Source organism: Chinchilla lanigera, unplaced genomic scaffold (genome assembly GCF_000276665.1).
Source record: "Chinchilla lanigera isolate Chin_1 unplaced genomic scaffold, ChiLan1.0 scaffold00007, whole genome shotgun sequence".
NCBI classification, from domain to species: Eukaryota; Metazoa; Chordata; class Mammalia; order Rodentia; family Chinchillidae; genus Chinchilla; species Chinchilla lanigera.
In genome coordinates this window covers 4266507-4279945 of record NW_004955408.1, presented here as the reverse complement: position 1 = coordinate 4279945, position 13439 = coordinate 4266507, and the positions used below count along the sequence as shown (strand labels likewise).

The following is a 13439-nucleotide window of genomic DNA, read 5'->3' as shown; positions in this document are numbered from 1 at the left end:
GGCCTTGCACTTGGCTAGGCAGGCACTGCTGAGCTATACACCAGGCCCTAAATAATTCTATTGTAAGGGAAGATGATGTTTATTTTTAAGTAGGCTTTTGAGGCATCACTATATAATTGTAGTACTACATCAAGGATCCACTAGAAACTCAGCCTGGAAATACAGCATATAAAACACTTGTTCTAATCATGAGTATTACTTGGAAAGCCATGTTTCTTTCATTGACAGTAACATTTTGGTTTCTGTTATGTTAATGTTTCTTTAGTGCCAGGTGCTATACTATTACAGGACTTTTGGGAAGACAAAGATGATGGTCTCTTTCTGAAATTTCTGATGATTTATAAGATACTGGGAACATAGAGAAGGAGTAAAATGACATGGCAGTATCTGTGGATTTTTGTGGGCGTTTGTGTTTTTTTGAGGGATGGTCCATAGAGATGGTATCTTCAATGTATATAAGTTGTACAGTTATATTTACCTAGTATACTGTTTTTAGTATTGCATTTTTAAAAAAATTAATCTGAGCTAGGCATCGTGGCACATACCTGTAATCCCAGCACTCGGGAAGCTGAGGCAGGAGGATCATTGTGAGTTCGAGACCAGCCTGGGCTACAGAGTGAGCTCAAGGCCAGCCTGAACTGCATAGCAAGACCCTGTCTCAAAAAGACAAAAAAATAAAAAATAAAATTAAAAATCAAGCATTTTCTTGAGACCAAAATTCTTGAATTGAAATTATTTATTCTCTAAACCTCCAAATTAAGTTAGGAGTGCTATGTGTGCTGTTGGAAAGAAATGAATGATAAAGACTATTGAGTAATTTAATGCTTTTTGTAAAGCATTTTTAAGTTGATTTTGTAAACCTTAGGTAAAGTCCAGTATTGACCACAAAATTGCCATCACTAATTAAATAATGCCATCACATTCTTTCAGTATTGGAAGCACTTTCATGTTAATTGAAAGCATTTTTCACTAATGAACTGTTCTCTCTTAAAATCACTTTGTATAACTTCATGTTCTTTTTCTTTAGGAGTCTCAGCAGTCCAGTTTTGGCCCGGGAGAACAAAGTGAGTATTTGTTTTCCTTTCAGTTTTCAAATTAAGTGGTTAATTGAGCATATGGGGTACTCCTCAGATTATTTTAGTAATTCTTTTCTGAGTTATCATAATTACATGATTTGATAAATAGTAATTGCTTCTTTAAAAAATAGGAACTGTTGGTCATAAGAGATCAAAGTAAACTTTTTATTTGAACTCATAGTTGAAAGTTTATAAATTCAACTTTAGGGGCAGCTCATCAACTCAGGAACCATAGTTCTGTCTTTCCACTTCCTTGAAGATAACTTGGTTTTGTTATGGTAAAACTGTAGGCAAGAAGAGGTTATTTTAGCTACCCATGACTCTGTTCTTCCTATCTCTATGTATTCCCTGCTCTTCCTGTGTCTTATGGTCTGGATAGAAAATCTACGGTGTTATACAACCCTACTTTCACCTCAGCCATTGACCTTACTAGAACAACTGGGAATTTACATGTGATCCCAAGAGATGTGTAGATTGGTGGTACTGAAGTCAGGGACCATCACAAATGTCTGAACTTTACCCTAAAGCCCTGTAACAAAAGTTCTTTTGCCAAGAGAAACCACTTTTTAAATAATTTAGATTTATACTGCTTTTAAGGTATTATGAGAGATAAAAATACGGGATTTTTTTGATCCTTTGCTAGTTATTGTTAGTGAACTTAATGCACAGATATGGAACTAGCTTTATTGCTTAATATTAAACTTTCTATATCTGTATAACCATTTTAGTTCTGCTTTGTAGTTGTAAGTAAAGGAAAAAGGGACCTGACATTGTTGATATGTACAAAAATTTTGCTCTTCTAAGAATGTCTCAGGCTGGGTGTGGTGGTGCATGCCTGTAATACCAGCACTTGGGAGGCTGAGGCAGGAGGATTGTTGTGAGTTTGAGACTAGCCTGGGCTACAAAGTGAGCTCAAGGCCAACCTGAAGTGCATGTTGAGACCCTGTCTCAAAAAAAAAAAAAGAATGTCTCATCTGGCTGGGTATGGTAGCGCACACCTATAATCCCAGCAAGCAGGAGGCTGAGGCAAGAGGATTGTTGTGAGTTCGAGGCCAGCCTGGGCTACATAGTGAGTTCAAGGCCAACCTGCATAGCAAGGTCTTGTCTTAAAAAAAAGTCTCATCTTTGTTCTATTCCACCTCATTCTCTCTTCCTGAAGCTGTGTCAAAGAAGATCATAAGCTGCGTCTACTCTTTGTGATCTTGTTTTGTTTTAAAATTGTATTACTCTTAGTATAAAAGCTCTGTTCATTCTTTCTAACACTAAAATTGTCTTGAATGAAGGATCATAATTTTTATTTACCAGTCCTCTACTGACGAACATTTATTTCAGCTTTTGCTGTTAAAAACGGTTCTGTGTGTGTTTGTTCCCCTAGATACATCTATAAAATAGATTTCTTTTGTTGAAATAGGTCAGTAATGGTATGGGTACATTATTGATGAGATTAGATGACCAGATTGACCTCCAAGAAAATTGAGATTGTATGAGTTTACAGTCCTACTAGCAGCATACAGGCATACCTGTTTTCCTCATACTCACCGTGTCATATTATTCAATTTCAGTGTGTTGCCATTTTGATGGATGCGGAATTATATCCCATTGTTTTAACTTATATTTTATTGAGAGTAGATACTTTGATTGATGTTCTATAATCTTAAATATTCAACCTCACTTATTTCTGCGTTCTTTTTGTTCTAGAAAGATATAATCCTGCTAAAACTTCAAATGGCCACCAGTCTAAATCGTAAGTTTATTGCTTAACGTTTGTCTGTTTTGCTAAAAGCTATCTATAATATGGATTGTTTCAAATAATAATTAGCATATTCTTTGTGTGTGTGTGTGTGTGTGTGTGGCATTGAAGATTGATCCCAGGCCCTTGCGCATGTTAAAGCATGTACTTTACCACTGAGTTACATCCCTAGGCAGAAATACCTTTAAGGCAGGAGTAGACAAATTTTTATGTAACAGGGCCAGATAATGAAAGTTTTCAGTTTTCACAACCACATGGCCTCTGTCCTGTGTACTCAGTTCTGTGATTGTAGTATAAAAACTGCCATAGCCCATGAGTGTGGGTGTGTTCCAATAAAACTTTCTTTAGAAAACTGATGGGCTAGATGTGCCTTGTGGGCCATAATTTGCCTAGCCTTGAAGTGAGATCATGGATTTTTTTCTCATCTCTCAGAGAAGTGTGTTTGCGGGAATATTTTGGATAAACTCTTCATTTTGCTTCTAAGTGTTGTATGTTGAGGGAATGCAAGTTGTACTACCTTTAAGTTTTCCCTTTTTGGAAGGGGAAGTGGTGTGCTACTGGGGATGGAACACAGGGCCTTTGCACTGAGCTACATAGATCCTCATTCCTTTTTATTTTGAGACATGGTCTTGCTGTGTTGCTTGGGTTGAGTTTGAACTTGAGATCCTCTTACCTACTGAGTAGCTGAGGTTGCAGGCATATGCCATCACTCAAGGTTAAATTTGCCAGTTTTTATTTTGTGGTCAGAACCAAGAACATATATCAAAATGTAATAAGGGGTGGGAGTGGTGGTGCATTCCTGTAATTGTAATTATTACAGAGGCTGAGATAGAAGGATCACAACTCAGGCTAGTCAGGGCAACTTAGTGAGACCTTGTCTCAAAATGAAAAAGGACTGGGTATATAATTTTGTGTTGCCTGGGTTCCATTCCCAGCTCTGCAAACAAGTAATAAAAAGTAATATAGTAGTGTATTGGATGCTAAAGTAATAGGATAGTGTATTGGATTGTAGTAAGTTCTAGTTTAAGGAGTGAATATGTGAACTCATGAGACCACAAGTTAACTCAGCTTTTAAAACAAAATTCTGAAGAAACTGTAACTTGAGGGAAGAGGGAGGCAGAGGAGGGGAAGGGGTAGTAGAAAGAATTAAGATGTGTTTTATACATGTACCAGCTCCCCATGATGAATGTGATTATGATGTACTGCAAACATGGACTAATAAAAAAAAACCTGTGGCCACAGTGCCAACTTTTTATGCCATAGTCACAAATGACACTGATTATCTCTACCTGATGTCCTCTTTAGCTGGACAAGGGAGGACTAAGTGAGAATGAACATACGTGAATGTAAGAGGCTTCCCCTTGGGCTGGGGAAGTAGCTCAGTGGTAGAGTGTTTCCCCGGCATGTACAAGGTCCTGGGTTCAAACCCCTGCACCAAAAAAACAGAGAGAGAAGCAGCTTCTCCCTACACTGCAGAAGAATTCAGATTATATTTTTATTTATTATATTTATATCAAAGAACTGATTCATGACTACCATGGTCTCACTTTAGTTGCTGAGGGAGCAATAGCATGCAGGACATCGAACAGCCTAGTAAAAGCTTTGACATGCTGTATTCATATATGTAAACAGGTCATTGAGCTGCCATTGTTAAATCATAAGGGCTGAAAGAATTCAGAATGAGTACACTTCCTTACAGAAAGTCATAAAGATGCACTAAACCCTTCCCCAAAACAAAACTCCAGCCAGGTGTGGTGGCACACACCTGTTATCCCAGCACTTGGGAGGCTGAGTCAGGAGGTTTGCTGTGAGTTTGAAGACACTCTGGCTCCATAGTGAGTTCAAGGCCACCCTGAACCCACATAGTGAGACCCTATCTCAAAAACAAAAAGCACCAAAGACAAAACTCCTTTTTCCTATCCCGTTTATGCCAGTCTTAAAACAGTTTTTATTATTATGTAATGATAGTTATTTTATTTCAAGGGGACATTTTGTGTAATAATTGGAACTTTGGATCGGACTTAGAAAAGTAGATTGAGCTTTGAGGGGAAATTACAAATGGTTATTAGAATGAAAGAAGACTTCTGTCCCACTGATTGGACACTTGCGAAATTGTAAAAAGAAAGATAGAGTAGAACCCACTGGTAATGAGTAGTTAAACATCTTTCTAATGCAGTTGGTTCTCCCTAAACTTTGTGGGTTTTTTCTGTCATAAAAAGACAGAGTGTTTTGTAGGTTGTAATGCAGATTTAAGGTTCAGTGGTTTTGATTTTATGGTCTTAAGGAAATCTTCAGTCTTTAATTTTACTTTTCAAAACAAATTCCAGAAAATAGCAGCCTATGATATTTATGTGTATTTTTTTAATTTGATTTGAAATTTGACCAAGGAAGATTTGGAACCTGAAGATTTAAAAATTCATATTTGGTCATTTTGCATGTTTACAAAAACCACTTGTCTTTCTTTTTTGGTTTTTCTCCGGTACCAGGAACCGAACTCACGACCTTGCGCTTGCCAGGCAGGTGCTTTTGCCGCTGAGCTAAATCCCCAGCCCCCCACTTGTCTTTCATACTAAGGTGTTTATTGACTGAGGAAATGGTGGTGTTCTGCTTTTCACATTTATCCCATTGCCAATGGCTGTATAAATCTTAGAAAATCGCTTGATGCTTACATTTTATCTTGCTTTACTTAGGAGTTACATTTCCTTAGTGGACTGTTGTGTATGGCTCTTAATTTGTTTTAATGATACAATGGTGTATGCATGCATTTGTTTGTTGGTTGGTTGGTTTGTTTTTGAGACAGGGTCTCACTATGCAGTTCAGGCTGGCCTTGAGCTAACTTTGTAACCCAGACTAGTCTCAAACTCACAACAATCCTCCTGCCTCAGCCTCCTGAGTGCTGGCTACACCCGGCTGTATCCATGTATTTAGAGAAAAGTTAGTGATAACAGAAATGCATAGGAGATTTATAGGAAGTAGCTTGTTACTTGGAAAAGAAAGTGAATATTTCACCCATGGTTAGAGCTTATGAAATAAATTCTTCTTTTCTCAGTTTTCTGTTTGTTGATTTGTTTTTTCATTAAATCTTTGGCCATCAGAGTGATTATTTCTAGTATTATGGATAGGTATTAATACTTCGGCATGCCATGATAAACTTCCAGAAATAATAACCCTTTCTGCCTTTTCTCTCTAGTATGTTAAAAGATGACTTAAAACTAAGCAGCAGTGAAGACAGTGATGGGGAACAGGTAGGTCTACTGTAAAATTTCCCCATCTCATACAGTATTTGTTTTCATTTTCTTCATAAAAATTATAATTGAATAATAACATTTATGAGCCAGTTTGAAATAAGTTCTTTTATAAGTTCTTTCTGACACTGAAATGTTAGTTTTCCACACTGTCAGTAAATCTTCATTTTTTTCCCTTGTTTTTATTTTTTGTTTTTTTTTCCGGTACCGGGAATCAAACTCACGATCTTGCGCTAACTTTGTAACCCACAGCGCCAGGCAGGCGCTGTGCCACTGAGCTAAATCCCCAGCCCCTTCCCTTGTTTTTAAAAAACGAACTTTTCTTTATGAAGCAGGAGATTGACAAGAAATACTAACAAAGCTTTTTAATGTAGGTGCTTGACTCAGTGAACCTTTAAGTAAAAACAGTATATTAAGTAAACAATTCTTACATTAGCAGTTTTTTAATTAAGAAAGTTCAGATACTGTTTGCATTAAACAAAGAGTACTATTTATTCATTCACAGATTTCTTTCTTTTGCTTTAATTTTAGGATTGTGATAAAACAATGCCAAGAAGTACACCAGGAAGGTGAGCATCTTTTGTTTGGAGGGGTAAGATCAGTCTGATTAACATTGTTAGTGATATAATAAATGGCTTTATAAAATAAATACTAGCGGTTAGAATGGTGGTTTTAGAATTCTTTTAAGTTAATACTTAAAACTAGGTTTTTAAAAATCATCTAATTAGACACTCTAACTGGGTGAATTTATGATATGTAAATTAGACCCCAAACTGATTTGAAAATGAGAGTATTAGTAGCTGAGTAGCACATTAAAAACTTGTTTAGGGAAGTGTTTATTTCACTTATAAGGAAGTTTTAGGTTCATTGAATTGTAATAGCATAGGCAGAACATTGTAAAGGAAGTTGTTTGTCAGGTTTGGATGATTTTCTATTGTCATTGTAAAAGAAATTTTTCATCATTTATATGTTACCTCCTTTAGCAACTCTGAACCTTCACATCATAATAGCGAAGGAGCAGATAATTCCAGGGATGATTCTAGCAGCCACAGTGGATCTGAAAGCAGCTCTGGATCTGACTCAGAAAGTGAAAGTAGTTCCAGTGACAGTGAGGCAAATGAGCCATCCCAGAGTGCCTCTCCTGAGGTAAGAGGGCAGGGGGCAGGGCTGCCTTCCGTGGCCCACTCTGGGCTGTTGGCAACATCTTGCTGGGATTTCTTGAAATGTAAAAGGTGAAGGAAAAAAAAATAACATATTTTGACAAAAGGCATTTGAATTGTACATCTTAAAGAAAATCTGAATACTTCATTTTCTTTATTTGAAACATTTTTCCTAGATTAGTAACTACTTAAGGTCATATTATGGGTCACTAAAATATTAGATATGAGATAAAGGATGCTCAAGATTGAACCCAGGGCTTCATGTTTACTAAGTAAATAGTTTACCACTGAGTTACATCCCCAGACCCAAATATTAGATTTCTTTAGTCTTGTCTTTTGTGTCAGTATAGCAATTCACATTACATTGTTATTGTGGACAAAACGAGTCTTATATAGTGTAATTTTATTGTAGCTTAAAATGTGGTTTAAAAATCTTTTTTTCTTTTTGCCAAGTATCATGGCACACACCTGTAATACCAGCACTTTGGAAGCCTGAGGCAGAGGATTGCAAATTCAAGCCTCGCCTGGGTAGTTTACTAACTTAGCAAGACCCTGCCACAAAAGAAAGCTAAAAAAGGAGGAGAGGCTAGAGGTATAAGCCAGTGCCAAGACCCTGGGTTCAATCTCCAGTAAGGGAGAGGAAGTTAAAAATCTCTCTTGGTACATATATTATTTATTTTCTAGAATTAAATATATTATATGATCATTTGTGATAATGCCTTTACAATTGTATTCCTGACAATTGTGTGACAGGGTTGTTTGCTATTTAAAGGCCATATGTAAAAGAAAGCTTATCTTCTAATTCAAGTTATTAGAGCTAATAATCTTTCACTCTGTTCTTTAGTCCAGTCAGAACCTTTAAAAACAAATATTCTTATTGCATTAGGCACTGTACTTTTCCTATTCCTTGATATTATAAAGGAGAAGGTGTCAATTTTAAAAGAAAAATAATAAGTATTTCTCTTTTTCAGCCTGAACCACCACCAACAAACAAATGGCAACTTGATAATTGGTTGAATAAAGTAAACCCACATAAAGTTTCACCAGCTTCTTCTGTAGATAGTAACATTCCATCATCTCAAGGCTACAAAAAAGAAGGCCGTGAGCAGGTTACTGGGAATAGCTACTCTGACCCAACTGGGCCTAAAGAATCGAGTTCTGCTACTCCTGGGCGAGACTCCAAAACCATCCAAAAGGGATCAGAAAGTGGGCGCGGGAGGCAGAAGTCTCCTGCACAGAGTGATAGCACAACACAGAGGAGAACTGTAGGCAAAAAACAACCCAAAAAAGCTGAGAAGGCAGCTGCTGAAGAGCCTCGGGGTGGCCTGAAGATAGAAAGTGAAACCCCCGTAGACATGGCTACCAGTATGCCCTCCAGCAGACACAAAGCAGCCACCAAAGGCTCAAGGAAACCCAATATAAAAAAGGAATCCAAATCTTCCCCTCGACCTACAGCAGAAAAAAAGAAATACAAGTCAACAAGTAAATCTTCCCAGAAATCAAGGGAAATCATAGAAACAGATACCTCGTCCTCAGATTCAGATGAAAGTGAAAGCCTTCCTCCGTCCTCACAAACTCCTAAGTACCCTGACAGCAACAGGACTCCCGTGAAACCCTCCTCCGTGGAGGAAGAAGATAGTTTTTTCCGGCAACGAATGTTCTCTCCTATGGAAGAGAAGGAACTCCTTTCACCCCTCAGTGAGCCTGATGACAGGTATCCACTTATTGTGAAGATAGACTTGAATCTCTTGACCAGAATACCAGGAAAGCCTTACAAAGAAACAGAACCACCTAAGGGGGAAAAGAAAAATGTGCCAGAAAAGCACACAAGAGAGGCTCAGAAGCAAACCTCAGAAAAAATTTCCAATAAAGGAAAGAGGAAGCATAAGGTTTGTAAAAATGGTTGTGATTTTCATTTTTAAATATCTTTGTTTGAAATGCTATGGAAATCTCAGAAAGTAGGTCTTGAGTTAATGAGAAAAAATAGTGGGATAAGCCCAAGGCCCAATTGAGACTACATATAGAGCAGACTTGTGAGGATTTCTGTACTGGTTTTGTGGTTTGTTTTTTTTGTTTTTTTTTTTTTGTCCTTTTTGAGACAGGGTCTCACTGTGCAGTTCAGACTGGCCTTGAGCTCACTTTGTAGCCTAGGCTGGTCTTGAACTCGCAACGATCCTCCTGCCTCAGCCTCCTGAGTGCTGGGATTACAGGTGTGTGCCACCATGCCCGGCTGTGCTGTCTCTTTCAGTAAAGCAGAATAGTTTTCAACTAAATAAGCCATGAGCCAGTCACTTCTATTGATAATGTATGATGGCCAGGATAGAAGTGGGAGTGGAGTAAGGCTATAAATTCGTATTTGCAACATTCTTAAAAATGTGGTTTGTGTGGTTCTAGTTGGGATACAACACCTACCATTCTTTTCTACTTATACCTAGACCAAATCACATTTTATAGATTACTGGTTAAAATCCAGCTAAAAATAATTAATTCATAATATTGATATACTCTTGATAGTTTTACCTACCTACTGCACACATTTGTGCCTAGCTTTTTTCCTTTAAAGTTCAGAACTAAAAACATCTGCTGGGGCTGGAGGCTTAGCTAGTGGTGGAGCACTTGTTCCATCATGTGTGAGGTCGGGGGGTAATCCTGAGCACCATGGGGAGGAACCCTGCTAGACATTGTAAACCCTCATTTCTAAATACTTCCAAGATAATTTAGAGACAAAGCTTGGTATATTTTTAAGGTTAGCTTTTTATAGACCCAGGAAATGAGAAAACTGATATCTAAGATTTAAGGGTAACAGTCATATAGACATGCCAAACCTCTGTGGCATTTGCCAGTAATCCCAACTACTCAGGGACTGAGGCAAGAGATTTGAAAATTAGAGGCCAGCCTGGACAACATAGCCATATCTCATCTCAAAAATAAGATAATAAAATAAATGTAAAATCCTTCCTATTCTGTTTAAATTGCTTTTTTTTTTTCCCTTTATATTTGGTATTTTTACTTAAAGCCTTAGTTCCTAACTTTTGTTTTAAATATAGTCATGCTGTCATAGTGGAAATGCTGGATGTCAAATATGCCGAGTTTGTATTCCCCCAAAGTTGAAGAATAAATTCTAAGGAGCAACAGAGGTGAAGAGTAGGAAAAGTTATTGGAGAAAAGGAATGGTAAATTATAATGGGGTAATAGGGAATAGGAGTAGCTCCTGAGAGACAGGAGGGATCCTGAATAGGTTGCCTGTTTAAAAAATTTCTTACTATGTATATGTAACTTGTAATTCTTCCTCGAAAAGAAGTGCCCTATATCTTCCTCTGCCTCATGTCTCGTTAGCATATATTCCTCCAGAGTGTTTTATGTCAGTATTTGTAAGTCAGATTTTAATTTTATAAAGTATATAACTCCAGTAAACCTGATTATGATTTTTGAAACACATGGTTATAATAAAGTGTTGGGGCAGTTCCTGGAGATAAAGCAAGTAGAACTGAGAGGAGACATAATCCAAGGCAATAAAGGTTGTAAACCGTGTTTTCTGATTTCTTCATTTGTGCCTCTTCAATCATTTGTATAGGGGAACAGACTCATTTCTTACGACAGAATATTTATGTTTTTGTGCCCTGGTATTTGAAGCAATAGGGAAACTTAGATGTACCTACAAAAGTTATATCGATCACTTACGTTGTTAACCAGTAAGATTTTTAAAACTCCTGGGCTTGGCTATACTGAAAAGCTGAGACTGTAATAAATGCTAGTGAAAATATAGAAGGGTAGGGACTTCAGTACAGTGCCGGTAGGAATATGAGCTAGTGTAGCTGCTTTATAGAGTACAGTGCAGTTCTGCAAAACATTAAACAGAATTACCTTATGATTTAGTCACTTTCTTCGTTGCTGAGACACAATACCCAATACTTGCAGTTTAAAGGAAGGGAGGTTTATTGTGCCTTGCATTTCCAGTTCATAGTTTACTGGTTCCAAGTCAGAATGGCATGGCAGAGGGCCATAGACAGAAGAGGAATAGCTGTTCACCTCATAGCAGCAAGAAAGCAGAACTTGCTGAGAGAAAGTGAAGGAAAGAGCTGGGAAAGGAGATAGCTCATTCCAGGTCACACACCAGTGTCTTGCCTCTTCTGATCAGACCCCACCTCCTCACAAGTTGGCTATAATTGCCCCAGTGGTCCAATCACCTTCCCATCTGTGAGCACAAAGGCTCTTGGGCAGACGTGTAGTTACAAACCATAGCATCTTACCTAGCATTTGTACTTCTAGGTGTTTACCCAAGAGAAATAAAAATATAAACAGAAATTGTGTGCTCAAATGTTTGTAGCACCATTATTTATATTAGCTAAAAAGTCAAGTCGAATGGTTCTGAACTGCTGAATAGATCAAGATTAGTATATCCATTATTGGGCCATAAATATAAGTGAAATATTGACCTATACCACAAAATGAATGGACCTTGCGAAAAGTTTACACTAAATGAAAGCAGACACAAAAGGCCATGCATATTGTGATTCCATTTCTGCTTAATATCTAGAATATAACATCTAGAACCCACAAAGACAAATTGTATAGATTAATGGTTGCCGGGGTCTGTGGGGAGGAGGAATGGGGGAATAATGTTTATAGAGTGTCTTTTTAGAATGATGAAAATGTGCTAAAATTGATTGTAGTGATGGTTCTACAACTGTGACTATACCAAATGCCATAAAATTATGTACTGTTTCTTTTGTCTGTTTGTTTTTTTGAGACAGGGTCTTGTTATATGCAAGATGGGCTTGAACTCACTAATGTAGCCTAAGCTGGCCTTGAACCCACAGCACTCCTCCTATCTCAGCCACCCGAATTCTGGGATTGCAGATGTACACCACCACACAGATGCAAGTAGGGAGTAGAATTGTGTGTTCTTAAAATTTTATATGAGTTATATATTAATTATAAGTTTATGGAATACCATTTCCTTTAAAATCATTACCTAAGAGAAAATGCCATCTAAAACTATAGGAAATCTATTTCAGTTTTTGGAGATTCTATATATCTAACATAAGGGACTTCTCTTAGCCTTAAAACCTTACTTAGGCCAGATGTGGTGGCACATGCCTGTAATCCCAGCACTTGGGAGGCTGAGTCGGGAGGATCACTGCAAGTTTGAGGCCACCCTGAACTACATAGCGAGACCCTACCTCAAAAATGAATACCTTATTGTTTAAATGAGCTCTTCTACTTCTCGTTTATCTTATTTCTGAGGTTTTATCAGGCATAAACTGGGGATTTCTAGTGGTCAAAGCTGAAGTTAGATGAAAAAAATCAGATCTAGTAGCTGCTGTTTTCCGTTTTTCATCCAGAATGAAGATGATAATCGAGCCAGTGAGAGCAAAAAACCCAAAACAGAGGACAAGAACTCATCAGGCCACAAGCCTTCCAGCAACAGAGAGTATGTCTCCCCAAAACATGTTGCCTGCCGGTGTTGTTAATATATATATGTGTATCATGTGGTACTGGATACCTTCAGACATGTTATTGCTGATACCACACGTGTGCATATGCTAAATAATGGGAGCTTTTGCGTTTATCTAGTAGGGATAGAAAGTGTTTAAGATTTACTTTTTCCTTCTTTCTTTAATAGGATAGAGGTGGGGGATGTGGATAACAGTTAAAACATCATTTTCTGGATAGATGGCAAGATTATCTATCTGTAACTTACTGGAGACTTGTTGCTAACTTGTGAACATTAATCTCTTTTTCATCACTCACCTGTTCTTTTAGTCAGTATTAAAGGCTAATTGTGTGTGACATTTATATTTTCAAAACAGCGTTTATAACTGTGGAGAAAAAGGACGAGAGAGAGGAGGGATGGGGAAAAGACAAGATGCCCTTATGGCACTTACAGCCTCACTTCACTTTACAGTAATATTTATCCCAGTAATCAAATGGGGGAAACAAGTTTTTCTCTTTTTGTGGGTACTGGGAATCAAACTCAGGACCTTAATCTTGCCATGCAGGCACTTGTGCCGCTGAGCTACTTCCCTGGCCCTAGCAAGTTTTTCTTTAGAGTTAAGGAGTTGTGCTCCTTTTTTTTTTTTTTTTTGGTTTTTCTCTGGTACCGGGAACCGAACTCACGACCTTGCGCTTGCCAGGCATTCGCTTTTGCCGCTGAGCTAAATCCCCAGCCCTAGCAAGTTTTTCTTGAAAGCAGGTAAAGGAAAGG

At 37.7% G+C, this 13439-nt stretch overlaps 1 protein-coding gene across 1 annotated transcript in view; it reads left to right on the top strand.

Moving 5' to 3' along the window:
• Window positions 1–13439, top strand: part of Aff4 (AF4/FMR2 family, member 4) — a 57465-nt gene that overhangs the window by 25249 nt on the left and 18777 nt on the right. Inside the window, exons 5-11 of the mRNA XM_013508370.1 lie at window positions 1028–1064; window positions 2775–2820; window positions 6017–6071; window positions 6603–6640; window positions 7055–7217; window positions 8203–9120; window positions 12577–12665. Of these exons, the coding sequence (XP_013363824.1) occupies window positions 1028–1064; window positions 2775–2820; window positions 6017–6071; window positions 6603–6640; window positions 7055–7217; window positions 8203–9120; window positions 12577–12665 (1346 nt within the window). The remainder of the gene's footprint in view (window positions 1–1027; window positions 1065–2774; window positions 2821–6016; window positions 6072–6602; window positions 6641–7054; window positions 7218–8202; window positions 9121–12576; window positions 12666–13439) is intronic.